General features: G+C 45.4%; 1 protein-coding gene across 2 annotated transcripts in view; it reads left to right on the plus strand.

Annotated features, from left to right (window-relative positions):
• The window catches only part of OTOP1 (otopetrin 1), a 48,045-nt gene that overhangs the window by 14,313 nt on the left and 19,316 nt on the right, over positions 1 to 14,416 (plus strand). For both annotated transcript variants that reach the window (XM_027545033.1, XM_027545032.1), the window contains exon 3: positions 11,123 to 11,181. In XM_027545033.1, coding sequence (XP_027400834.1) covers positions 11,123 to 11,181 — 59 coding nt within the window. The remainder of the gene's footprint in view (positions 1 to 11,122; positions 11,182 to 14,416) is intronic.

Consider the following 14,416-nt stretch of genomic DNA (forward strand, 5'->3'; position numbering starts at 1 on the left):
TTGCTTAGGCTGCTTTGATATCTGTCAAGTGTATCCCAGGGTGTCTAAGATGGTCTTTTGGCCACCTCCTCTGTGCGGTGGGACTGTGTCCCCGTGGCCACTTTTGTGGGAATCTTAAGGGGCAAAACTTACACCGATGAAGAGTCAGGAAATTCAGCCAGGCTGGAGCCCATGGGAAAAGGCTTGGGGAATTTTAATTAACAGTTTTATTGAGATATAATTCACATCCTACACAACACACTGATTTAAAGTGTACAGTTTGGTGGCTTGGTATATTCATAGGGTTGTGCGACCATGCCTATATCCATTTTAGAACATTTTCATCATCCCCCAAAAAACTTTGTGCCATTACAGTCTCTGCTCTGAGTCACTGAGACGCTCTTTTTTTTGGTTTGTTTGCTTACTTGTGGATTAAAATCTTTAGAAATGTATGAGAATTTCTTTCTCAACCTTGGTCAACTTGGTGTGGCTAAGAAGGAAGGACTTGATATGTAATTTAAATCTGTAGCTTAGAATCAGAAAAACCTCATTTTGAAGAAGACCCGAGATGGGTCTCCAGCATAGCTTCCATTCTTGGCCGAAGTCCCTGGTGAAGGCTGTCAGAGTTGACATAACTGCAAAAGTAACAAGTAGTGTTTCTGTTGGACTTTTGCATTTCACTTTGTGTAGTGCTTTCAACACCTCCCCAAGCGCAGCTCTTGGATCGTCACACTAAAGACAGAGGGGACAAATGACTTGCCCAAAGTCACAACCAAGATGCCGTGATTCTTTTTTTTTAATTGCAGTGTAGTTGACTTAAAACATTGTGTTCATTTCTGCTGTACAGAAAAATGATTCAGTTATTTATATATACATTCATTCTGTATACATACACACACTCATTCTTATGTTGTTGTTCAGCCGCTAAGTCAGGTCCAACTATGTGTGACCCCTGCACTGCAGTGTGCCAGGCTTCCCTGTCCTTTACTCTCTCCCGGAGTTGCTCAAACTCATGTCAGTTGAGTTGGTGATGCCATCCAACCTTTTCATCCTCTGTCGCCCCCTTCTCCTCCTGCCCTCCATCTTTCCCAGCGTTAGGATCTTTTCAAATGAGTCGGCTCTTTGCATCAGGTGGCCAAAGTATTGGAGCTTCAACTTCACATTCTTATACATGTGTACATTCTTTATACATACATAAACATTCTTGCTGGTTTGCCTTCACAGAAGTCACCCTGAAAAGCCATGAGCTTGATTCAGCGATACTGCTATTGCTGAAAATGTTTCTGTATTCCCCCATTGAGGAATGTTCTTTAGGACAAATTTCTCACTTCTGAAGCCCAATGATACCATTTTTTAATCTCGGCACCCCACTCCAGTGCTCTTGCCTGGAGGATCCCATGGACGGAGGAGCCTGGTGGGCTCCAGTCCATGGGGTCACTAAGAGTCGGGCACGACTGAGCGACTTCGCTTTCACTTTTCACTTTCATGCATTGGAGAAGGAAATGGCAACCCACTCCAGTGTTCTTGCCTGGAGAATCCCAGGGACAGAGGAGCCTGGTGGGCTGCCGTCTATGGGGTCGCACAGAGTCGGACACGACTGAAGCGACTTAGCAGCAGCAGCAGCAGCCTCCACCTGCATCCAGGTGACTGCCAGCCAGCTCTTGGTGACCTTACAATATTTCTTGAGATGGAACACATTCTCACAAGTGAAGCTCTTTGAGAGGATGTGCCTGGAGAGCTTAGCAGAAGTTTGTCTTTGTGGGAGCTCTGGAACTGGGCAGGCGCTCCCAGGGTGATTTGTGCAAAAGGGTCACCTTGACTTTTGAGAATTATTGTGGGCTGAATTGTGTCCCTCACATTCACGTGTTGAAGCCCTAAAGTCCAGGACCTCAGAAGGTGATTGTTCGGAGACAGAATCTTGGCAGAGGTAATCAAGGCCGAATGAGGTCACTTTGCTGTTGTTCAGTCGCCAAGTCATGTCCAGCTCTTTGCAACCCCATGGACTGCAGCCCGCCAGGCTTCCCTGTCCCTCACCATCTCCTGGACTTTGCCCAAGTTCATGTCCAGTGAATGGGTGATGCCATCCAACCATCTCCTCCTTTGTTGTTCCCCCTTGCCTCTTGCCCTCAATCTTTCCCAGCATCAGGGTCTTTTCCAATGAGTCAGCTCTTCGCATCAAGTGGCCAAAGTACTGGAGCTTCAGCTTCAGCTTCAGTCCTTCCAATGAATGTTCAGGGTTTATTTCCTTTAGGATTGACTGGTTTGATCTTGTTGCTGCCCAAGGGACTCTCAAGAGTCTTCTCCAGCACCACAGTTTGACAGCACCAATTCTTCGGTGCTCTGTCTTCTTTATGGTCTGTCTTAGATGTCACTAGGGTGGGCCCTAATCTTACAGGACCGGTGTCCTTATGAGAAGAGGAGAGGAGGACACAGACTCGCAGTGTGAGGGCATTGAAGGGAGGTTGCCATCTGCAGGGAAGGAGAGAACCAACCTGCCAGTACCTTGATCTCAGACTTCTGGCTTCTAGAACTGGGGGAAAATTAGTTTTGGCTGTTTTAAGCCATCTAACCTGTGGTATTTTGTTCTGGAAGTGCCAGCAAATGAATGCAGTTCATTCCAGGGGCATGCAACTCATCCCATCCCATGAGGAACAATCTTCTAGAGATTCCAGTGACAATGTGGAAAGCCTTAGGGGACCAGGAAGAACTTCCTTCTGCCCTCCCACCTTCCCTTCCTCCCCCCCTCCTTCCTTCTTCCCCCAAATGACAAGCCCTGTGTTCAGTACTCTTGAGTCTAGCCATGGTCTGTTCTCTGTGGAGGAGTCAGTCAAGGGGGAGACAATCAACAAAAGAGACACTGCTGGCACCACAACTCGATGCTTAGATGAAGTCACCCAGGGATGAGGGAGAGCCAGGAAGGCCTCTCACTAGTTTTGAGGTGAGGGGTGTTTGTCAAGGAAAGAGGGGTGTGGTGTGTCAGACACCATAACAGAGGACATTTGGGGGTGTGCAGCCCCTCCACATGATGGGAAGGAGATGTGTGGGCTGTAGGGGGAGGCGAGCTAGGGTGATGGGCCCAGACTGAGCTGTGATTTGGTGTAGGCCTTATAGGCACGGACTCTGGCTTTGGCTCACACCAGCAGTGTGACTCTGAGCAAATGTCTTAACTTCTCTGGGCCTCATGGTCTCATCTGTGAAACGCCTCCTTTATGGGGTTGTTGTGAAAATTAAAGGTGTGGTGTGTATACCCAGCACATTGCAGTGAGTGCTTGGTCAAGGCTGATGCCCGCTGTAGGAGCTTTGACTTTCCCACAAGGGCAATGGGGAGCCATTGAAAGTTCTGGGCAGAGGAAAGACCTGGGCAGACTTTCCCGCAAGGGCAGTGGGGAGCCATTGAAGACTCTGGACAGAGGAAAGACCTGGGAAGACTTTCCCACAAGGGCAGTGGGGAGCCATCAAAGGTTCTGGGCAGAGGAAAGACCTGGGCAGATGTGGTTTTCAAAATATCACTCTGTCACTTGGTGGCTTGGAGATCTCTTCCTTCATAATTTAAGACATTTTGTCAGTCAGTCAATTAATCAATTTTTCTATCCTTATTGGATTCTGACTGTGTGCATTTGCTACATTAGATGATGGAAGAATAAAAAACATTACTTTTTAAAACAGACTTTTTGTTTTTAAATTGTGGTAAAGTACATGTAACCATAACATTTGCTGCCTTAGCCATTTTTACCTATTCGGTTCAGTTCAGTTCAGTTCAGTTCAGCCGCTCAGTCATGTCTGACTCTTTGCAACCCCATGAATTGCCGCACACCAGACCTCCCTGTCCATCACCAACTCTCAGATTTCACTCAAACTCACGTCCATCAAGTCAGTGATGCCATCCAGCCATCTCATCCTCTGTCGTCCCCTTCTTCTTCTGCCCCAACCCTCCCAGCATCAGGGTCTTTTCCAATGAGTCAACTCTCCGCATGAAGTGGCCAAAGTATTGGAGTTTCAGCCTCAGCATCAGTCCTTCCAATGAACACCCAGGACTGATCTCCTTGAGGATGGACTGGTTGGATTTCCTTTGAAGTCCAAGGGACTCTCAAGAGTCTTCTCCAACACCACAGTTCAAAAACATCCATTCTTTGGTGCTCAGCTTTCTTCACAGTCCAACTCCCACATCCATACATGACCACTGGAAAAACCATAGCCTTGACTAGATGGACTTTGTTGGCAAAGTAATGTCTCTGCTTTTCAATATGCGATGTAGGTTGGTCATAACTTTCCTTCCAAGGAGTGAGCGTCTTTTAATTTCATGGCTACTGTCACCATCTGCAGTGATTTTGGAGCCCCCCAAAATAAAGCCTGACACTGTTTCCACTGTTTCCCCATCTATTTCCCATGAAGTGATGGGACCAGATGCCATTATCTTCGTTTTCTGAATGTTGAGCTTTAAGCCAACTTTTTCACTCTCTTCTTTCACTTTCATCATGAGGCTTTTTTGTTCCTCTTCACTTTCTGCCATAAGGGTGGTGTCATCTGCATATCTGAGGTTATTGATATTTCTCCCAGCAATCTTGATTCCAGCTTGTGCTTCTTCCAGTCCAGTGTTTCTCATGATGTACTCTGCATATAAGTTAAATAAGCAGGGTGACAATATACAGCCTTGACATACTCCTTTTCCTATTTGGAACCAGTCTGTTGTTCCATGTCCAGTTCTAACTGTTGCTTCCTGACCTGCATACAGGTTTCTCAAGTGGCAGTTCAGGTGATCTGGTATTCCCATCTCTTTCAGAATTTTCCACAGTTTATTGTGATGCACACAAAGGCTTTGGCATAGTCAATAAAGCAGAAATAGATGTTTTTCTGGAACTCTCTTGCGTTTTCCATGATCCAGCATGTGTTGGCAATTTGATCTCTGGTTCCTATGCCTTTCCTAAAACCAGCTTGAACATCTGGAAGTTCACGGTTCACGTATTGCTGAAGCCTGGCTTGGAGAATTTTGAGCATTACTTTACTAGCATGTGAGATGAGTGCAATTGTGCAGTAGTTTGAGCATTCTTTGGCATTGCCTTTCTTTGGGTTTGGAATGAAAACTGACCTTTTCCAGTCCTGTGGCCACTGCTGAGTTTTCCAAATTTGCTGGCATATTGAGTGCAACACTTTCACAGCATCATCTTTCAGGATTTGAAACAGCTCAACTGGAATTCCATCTCCTCCACTAGCTTTGTTCATAGTGATGCTTTCTAAGGCCCACTTGACTTCACATTCCAGGATGTCTGGCTCTAGGTGAGTGATCACACCATTGTGATTATCTTGGTTGTGAAGATCTTTTTTGCACAGTTCTGTATATTCTTGCCACCTCTTCTTAATATCTTCTTCTTCTGTTAGGTCCATACCATTTCTGTCCTTTATCGAGCCCATCTTTGCCTGAAATGTTCCCTTGGTATCTCTAACTTTCTTAAAGAGACCTCTAGTCTTTCCCATTCTGTTGTTTTCCTCTATTTCTTTGCATTGATCACTGAGGAAGGCTTTCTTATCTCTCCTTGCTATTCTTTGGAACTCTGCATTCAAATGGGAATATCTTTCCTTTTCTCCTTTGCTTTTCGCTTCTCTTCTTTTCACAGCTATTTGTAAGACCTCCTCAGACAGCCATTTTACTTTTTTGCATTTCTTTTTCTTGGGGATGGTCTTGATCCCTGCCTCCTATACAGTGTCAAGAACCTCTGTCCATAGTTCATCAGGCACTCTGTCTATCAGATCTAGTCCCTTAAATCTATTTCTCACTTCCACTGTATAATCATAAGGGATTTAATTTAGGTCATACCTGAATGGTCTAGTGGTTTTCCCTACTTGCTTCCATTTCAGTCTGAATTTGGCAATAAGGAGTTCATGATCTGAGCCACAGTCAGCTCCTGGTCTTGTTTTTGCTCACTGTATAGAGCTTCTCCATCTTTGGCTGCAAAGAATATAATCAACCTGATTTTGGTTTAACCATCTGGTGATGTCCATGTGTAGAGTCTTCTCTTGTGTTGTTGGAAGAGGGTGTTTGCTATGACCAGTGCGTTCTCTTGGCAGAGCTCTATTAGCCTTTGCCCTGCTTCATTCCGTATTCCAAGGCCAAATTTGCCTGTTACTCCAGGTGTTACTTGACTTCCTATTTTTGCATTCCAGTCCCTATAATGAAAAGGACATCTTCCCTGGTGGCTCAGAGGTTAAAGCATCTGCCTCCCATGAGGGAGACCTGGGTTCAATCCCTGGGTCGGGAAGATCCCCTGGAGAAGGAAATGGTAACCCATTCCAGTATTCTTGCCTGGAGAATCCCGTGGACAGAGGAAGCCTGGTAGGTACAGTCCACAGGGTCGCGAAGAGTCACACACGACTGAGCGACTTCACTTTCATTTTCACTTTCTAAAAGGTCTTGTAGGTCTTCATAGAACCATTCAACTTCAGCTTCTTCAGCATTACTGGTTGCGGCATAGGCTTGGATCACCGTGATATTGAATGGTTTGCCTTGGGAATGAACAGAGATCATTCTGTCGTTTTTGAGATTGCATCCAAGTACTGCATTTCGGACTCTTTTGTTGACCATGATGGCTACTCCATTTTTTCTAAGGGATTCCTGCCCACAGTGTTAGATATAATGTTCATCTGAGTTAAATTCACCCATTCCAGTCCATTTTAGTTCGCTGATTACCATCTCCTGTTTGACCACTTCCAATTTACCTTGATTCATGGACCTAACATTCCAGGTTCCTATGCAATATTGCTCTTTACAGCATCAGACCTTGCTTCTATCACCAGTCACATCCACAACTGGGTGTTGTTTTTGCTTTGGCTCCATCCCTTCATTCTTTCTGGAGTTATTTCTCCACTGATCTCCAGTAGCATATTGGGCACCTACCAACCTGGGGAGTTCCTCTTTCAGTATCCTATTATTTTGCCTTTTCATACTGTTCATGGGGTTCTCAAGGCAAGAATACTGAAGTGATTTGCCATTCCCTTCTCCAGTGGACCATATTCTCTCAGACCTCTCTACCATGACCCGTCCATCTTGGGTGGCCCCACATGGCATGGCTTAGTTTCATTGAATTAGACAAGGCTGTGGTCCGTGTGATTAGATTGGCTAGTGTTCTGTGATATGGTTTCAGTGTGTCTGCCCTCTGATGCCCTCTCACAACACCTACCGTCTTACTTGGGTTTCTCTTACCTTGGACGTGAGGTATCTCTTCATGGCTGCTCCAGCAAAGCTCCTGCTCCAGAGGAGCTACCCCACATCTGAAGTCAGGGGTGGCAGCCGAGAGGAGCAACCCCACATCCAAGGAGCGGTGGCTGTGTGGGCGCAGGAGGGCCAAGAGGAGCTATTTGGTTCAGCAGTGTTAAATGTATTCACATTGTCATGCAACTAATCAGCACAACTCTTTCATCTTGCAAAAATGAAATTCTGTCCCCGTTAGATACTAACTCCCGATTTCTACCACTCCCAGCACTGGGGAACTGCCATTCAACTTTCCAAATCATTCAGCTTTCTGTCTCTTTGAATCAGACAAGTAGAAACATAGAGAGTTTGTCCTTTTGTGACTGGCTCATTTTGCTTAGCATGGATTTATCCATGTTGTAGATGTGTCAGAATTTCCTTCCTTTTTGAGGCTGAAAACTATTCCATTCTATGGATGGACCACATTTCTTATCTGTTCATTCATTGATAGACCCTGGCGTTGCTTCCACCTTTTGGCCATTGTGAGTAATGCTGCTGTGAACGTATGTGTGCAAATATATTTTTGAGACCCTGCTTTTAAAAAAATAATCATTTATTGGCGGCACTGCGTGGGCTTTCTCTAATGGTGGCAAGTGGAGGCTACTCTTTCCTTGCAGGGTGCGGGCTTCTCTTCTTGCAGAGTATGGCCCTAGGGTATGCAGGCTTCAGTAGTTCTAGGCTTGTGGGCTCTAGAATGCGGGCTAGAATGTTGTTATGGTGTTTAGTTGCTCCACAGCAGGTGGCATCCTCCCAGACCAGGGATCCAACCTGTGTCACTTGCATTAGGCAGGTGGATTTCTAACCACTGGACTGCTAGAGAAGTCCTAAGACTCTGCTTTCAATTCATTTGGATATGTACCTACAAGTCAAACTGCTGGATTGTATGGTGATTTAAAAATATTTATTTAAAAAATGTAACATTACTGAAAAAAATTGAAAAAGAGTCTAAAGATACACCTGTAAGTCCTCAACTGAAATATTTGTTGCTGTTTTTATGTGTTCCCTCTCCTTGTACTCAAGTATATACTCTTATCAAAGTTTTATATATAAGGGGCAGATTTTCTGTGTACAATTTTTCACTTAAATCATAAACTTCTTTATTTTTCTATATAGCCTTTTTTAAAAAAGTATTCTTGTTAAGATATTTATTTATTTATTGGCTGTGCTGGGTCTTAGTTGCTGCAAGGCTCCTCTCTAGTTGCGGCGAGCAGGGGCTACTCTGTAGTTGGAATACTCGGGCTTCTCACTGCAGTGGCTTCTCTTTTTGCGGAGCACGGGCCCTAGGCACACGGGCTTCAGTAGTTGTGGCATGCGGGCTCAGTAGCTTCGGTTCCCAGGCTCTAAAGCACAAGCTCAGTAGTTGCAGTGCATGGGCTTAGTTGCTCCTTGGCATGTGGGATCTTCTCGGACCAGGGATCAAGCCTGTGTCACCTGCATTGATAGGCGGAGTTTCCACCACTGAGCCACCAGGGAAGCCCCTGCTATGTAATCTTTATCAAAGCATCAGCTAAGTAGCCATCTAACTTAGAATTCATAGACAAAAACTAACTCACTTTAGCGCTTCCTTATTGTTGGGCTGAGTGTCATCTTTACCAGGAGTCACTGCCCTCTGTTTCTCTGTTTTTTAAGTTGTTAGATGTTTCATGAATCATGCCTGACAGTGTTTTCCAGAGCAGGATAGTAAATCTTAGGTGAAATGATGTGGATGAGAGAGTATGTGTGGTGTATTTTTGAGTATGTGTTGTCTGATTATTTTTTTTATAGCACGCATTTGCCAAATGAAAGCTGAGACAAATTTATGAAGTGCCTGGCTGTGTTTGACAAGTAGTAGGTGCTCAACGTGTGTTTGTGTCTAAAGTGTATAGTCATTCCATCGTGTCTGACTCTTTGTGACCCCATGGACTGTAGCCCGCCAGGCTCCTCTGTCCATGAAATTCTCCAGGCAAGAATACTGGAGTGGGTTGCCATTCCCTTCTCTGGGGGATCTTCTCGACCCAGCGATCGAACCCGTGTCTTCCGCACTTCAGGCAGATTCTTTACCATCTAATTAGGCTCCAAATGCTTTAGGAACTCAGATTATGCATAAGACAGAGGAGTAAGTTGACAACAGAGAGCTTTTACTGAAAACGTACCTACTGCAGGCTCTGTTCTAAGTAGACATGGATTATCTTATTTCACTGCTCACAATATCCACCAAGGTAAGTTTCATTATCATCCCCATTTCACAGATGGGAAAAGAGACTTGCCCAAGGCCAAGGGACTGAGATTTGCTCATGGGTCCAGTACAGCCTCCCCACATTTAGCCTGCATCCTGAGTTGCTTCTAGTGGCTGCATGGCCAGGGACGTGGGAAACAGATATAATACAGTACAAATACGTATATAATCACCTACATAAGAATGAGTTCTGTTCTGACAGCCCATATGTAATTCAATTTTTTTTGTAAGTCCAACAAAGTTAGCCTAATCACCCACCTATCACAGTTAGATATGTAGTGCTGTGCTTTAGTCGATCATTCATGTCCAACTCTTTGCGACCCCATGGACTGCAGCCTGCCAGGCTTCTCTGTCCATGGGCTTTCGCGGGCAAGAATACTGAAGTGGGTTGCCATGCTCTCCTCCAGGGAATCTTCCCAACCCAGGGATTGAACCCAAATCTCCCACATTGCAGGTGGATTCTTTACCGACTGAGCCACTAGGAAAGTCCAGCTATATAGTACTGTACTGTAATAGATTCATAATACTTTTTACATAAATAATACATAAAAAAACAAACACAAAAGTAAAACATTTAAAATCTTACAGGACAGTACCTTGGAGGGTGGGGGAGCTTCCCAGGTGGCGCTAGTGATAAAGAATCTACCCGCCAGTGCAAGAGACATAAGAGATGCACGTTTGATCCCTGGGTCAGGACGATCCCCTGGAGGAGGAGATGGCAACCCATTCCAGTATTCTTGCCTGGAAAATCCCATAGAGAAACCTGGCAGTCTACCGTCCACGGGGTCACGAAGAGTCAGACACAACTGAGCAACTGACCGTATAGCACACACACCTTGAAAAGTAAAGTATTCCAGTGTAGCTGGCATACAGGGGCTGGCATTGAGCAGACAGGTGAGAAGAGTTACTGACTGGAGTATTGTCAGCAATAGGAGTCGGAGGGGAAGCTATGATTTCACTCATGCCTGAGTCCTTGGAAAAGACCCTGATGCTGGGAAAGATTGAAGGCAGGAGAAGGGGATGACAGAGGATGAGATAGTTGGATGGCATCACCGACTCGATGGACATGAGTTTAAGCAAGCTCCAGGAGTTGCTGATGGACAGGGAGGCCTGATGTGTTGCATCCATGGGGTCGCAAAGAGTCGGACATGACTGAGCGACTAAACTGACTGACTGAGGTTGAAAGAATGCATGCTTACATCTCTGAAAGTTCACAACTTGAGGGTTTGTATATAGTGGACTTACTGTAGAGTGAAATAAAAGACCACCCTGAATCACTTCTGGCCTTCATTTAAAGCACTCAAAATTTGGTTTCCAGCCACTGATGTAGGAACAGTTCAGTGGATATTTTCTTGAATGAAGCCCTATAAAGATGGTATAAGCAGGTGAACAGGCATCATGGCAGGCAGGCTGCTGCTCCCCAAGGCTTACCCCACAGCACGCAGGGTACCATTTTCTCCTAAACCTGGAGGCCTCCCTCTGATTCTCATGGCAGTGCCCCTGGAGCACTGTCTCCCATGAGAATGCCACCATCACCAGAAATGACTTGTCATTTTTGGATGGGGTGGTCACTAACGTGCCCAACACTTTCCACATCCTTCCCTTAGGTTTTATAACTTCTCATTGTGCAGATATAGTGATGGCTTTCCCATTGATATATCTTTATTTTCTTTGTTTCCATTTAGGTATACTTTCTTTGGGGGCACTCAAAGGATATCATCCAGTCTTTCAAAACACTGGAAAGGTAAACATTGTGGGTAATCACTTACATGCTGGATTTAATGTTCGTTTAGAGCAAACAAAGCTAATCCCTGCCATCTTACTTGGATTTAAAATATGAGAACCACTCTCTTCTCCATTCTGACAAGCAAAGCCTTCAGTTGTGGCCTGGAGAGGGGACCCTCTGCCTTTGGCCTCTTCTGGGACAGCCCTAAAAATATGGTGATGTGAGTTGAATTTTGCCTCTGTTTTCTTAGAAACTTCCCCTTTGTGAGCCTCAGTTTTCCTCATCCATAAAATGCAGATAATAGCATAGCCAGCCTCTGGGTACTGAATGCAGTAATTGATGTAGAGCTTGTTCCTGGCACAGAATAAGGACCCTGAGTGTTGGGTCTATTATTATGTCTGCCCGTCTTTCTCTTGAGATGATTGTGAGGATCAAGGGAGAGAATCTGTAGGCTAATGAGGTGAATTACCTTCATGCAAACTATGATTATCAGGTAAGAAAGCCTCTGTGCACACATATAGAGGCATCAAGGGATCACTGTTTGCTTTCTGGAATGATCCCTCATCATATAAACTATCCATAAGGCACAAAAAAGTCCCCCAGTATCATTTGAAATGAAAACTGCTATTTAAGAAAGTGACTTACATATGAGCACTGGTTGGAACTATTTTATTGAAGTAGAGGGCTTTCCTGATAGCTCAGCTGGTAAAGAATCCACCTGCAATGCAGGGGACCCTGGTTTGATTCCTGGGTTGGGAAGATCTACCCACTCCAGTATTCTTGGGCTTCCCTTGTGGCTCAGCTGGTAAAGAATCCATCTGCAATGCAGGAGACCTGGGTTCGATCCCTGGGTTGGGAAGATCCCCTGGAGAAGGGAAAGCTATCCACTCTAGTATTCTGGCCTGGAGACTTCCATGGACTAGAAATAACTGTCACCAACCTCATTATGCAAAAAGGATCTGCTCATCCAGCAGTGAGGCATATATTGTGCTCCTACTGTGTGCTGAGCCTGATGCCAGGCACTAGTGGTGATATGCAGAGGTAATGGGTCAAGGTACCCAGGCGTCTGAGCACCATTGCAGGAGCGTGTGGACTGGCTGCTCCCCTGTGCAGCCCCGAGCAGTGGCCTTGGCAGTGACCTTTAACTGCCATCTTAATTGTCCCTTGTGTTCAGCTGCTCTGTCGTGTCTGACTTTTCACGACCCCGTGTACTGTAACCCACCTACGTCTCTTGCGTCTCCTGCAGTGGCAGGTGGATTCTTTACCACTGAGCCCCCAGGGAAGCCCCCAGACTACACTTGATCTTAGCCAAAAGCAAATTGTCCCTTAGGGCAGGACAAAGACTTCCCCATCCATCCTCGTGTTTCCTCTGGACTCTGTCAGGGTAACTATGGTAACGATTCTTCTCTGCATTACATGGATGTGGCAGCAGGTTCTAGCAGGTTAGGGGACTTCCCTGGGTCTCCAGTGCAAGTGACAAGCCAGGGATTTCCATCCAGTGTCTCCTGTTTCATGTGCTGGGCAGTGACGGGTGTGTGTGTCACCTGCTCCTTTTTCCATCACTGAGGCTGGGTTCGGCTTGCAGCTTGAGGAGAATGCTTGCTGATTTTGTTCTGGAGTGTGAGTTTCACTGTGTCTACTCCATAACATTCTTCTTAAAAAATGTAGTTTGTTTCCTGATAAAACTTGTAAGGACACAGTGGAAGTTAAAAATCACCATGATGCCACCATTATGGACTGAACGTCTGTGTCTCCTTCAAATTCATGTGTTGGAGCCCTAACCCCCAAGGTGATGGGTATTTGATGGTGGTGCCTTTGGGGAGTAATTAGGTCATGAGTTCATGAGGGTACGGTCCTCCTTATGGGATTAGTATCCACACAGAAAAGAGACACATGATTCGCACCCCCTGCCCTGAGTGTACCCGTGAGGACACAGTGACAGGTAGCCATCTGCAAGCCAGGAAGAGAGGCTTCACCAGAAACCAAGTCTGCTGGCACCTTGATCTTGGACGTTGAGCCTCTAGAACTGTGAGAAATAAATGTCTTTTGTTTTGTTATAGCAGCCAGAGATTCCTCAGACAGCTGCTACCCAGAGGTAACTACTATTCATATTTTGGTTTCCTTCCAGTTGTTTTTTCAGTGAATAGATAGGAAATTTCTTTCTTTTTACAATTGTGGTCCTGCTCTTCTTGGCTTTTCTTTTCATTTTGTCATTAACATTTCCCCTGACCTTTTCTACTCCATTATCTTTACCAATTGCATAAAGTGCCATTGCTATAGTTGATCAAATTATACAGCCCTGTTGTATTCGTCTCGGGCTGCCTTGGTAAAGTACCACATGCTGGGCAGGGGAGGAGGGGTGTAAACAACAGAAACGTATCTTCTCACAGTTCTGGAGGCTCCAAATCCAAGGTCAAGGTACCAGCAGGTTGGTTTCTGGTGAGGCTCTCTCCCTGACTTGCAGGCATTGCCTTTTCGCTATGTCTTCACCTGGCCTTTCCTCTGGGCATGGGGAGAGAGCTCTCTGGTGTCTCTTCCTCTTCTTATAAGAATACCAGTCCTATTGGATCTGGCCCCCATTCTTATGACCTCATTTAACCTTAATTACCTCCTTATATGGGCTTCCCAGGTGTCTCAGACAGTAAAGAATCTGCCTGCAATGCCAGAGAGCCAGGATAAATTCCTGGATCCAGACGATCCCCTGGACAAGGGAATTGTTACGCAATCCAGTATTCTTGCCTGGAGAATTCCATGGACAGAGGAGTGGGCTACAGTCCATGGGGTCGCAAAGAGTCAGACACAGCTGAGCGACTGACACACACCTCCTTGTACACCATCACCAAGTACAGTCACATTAAGAGTTAGGGCTTCTACATATAAATTCTGAAGGGACCCAATCCAGTCCATAACACCTCTCACTGGACATCGAATTTGGAAGTTTTTGTCGTTATTATGAATAGTACTGTGATGAACATCTTCAGTTAAAAATACTTTTGAACATCTCTCATTCTTTTTTAAAAATGTATATTATTAAGGTATAGTTGATTTAGGGGCTTCCCAGGTGGTGCTAGCATTAAGGAACCCACCTGCCAATGCAGGAGATATAACAGACTCAGGCTCAATCCCTGGGTTGGGAAGATCCCCTGGAGGAGGGTGTGGCAACCCACTCCAGTATTCTTGCCTGGAGAATCCCATGGACAGAGGAGCCTGGTGGGCTACAGTTCATAGGGTCGCAAAGAGTTGGACATGACTG

This window comes from Bos indicus x Bos taurus, chromosome 6 (assembly GCF_003369695.1).
Source record: "Bos indicus x Bos taurus breed Angus x Brahman F1 hybrid chromosome 6, Bos_hybrid_MaternalHap_v2.0, whole genome shotgun sequence".
Taxonomy (NCBI): domain Eukaryota; kingdom Metazoa; phylum Chordata; class Mammalia; order Artiodactyla; family Bovidae; genus Bos; species Bos indicus x Bos taurus.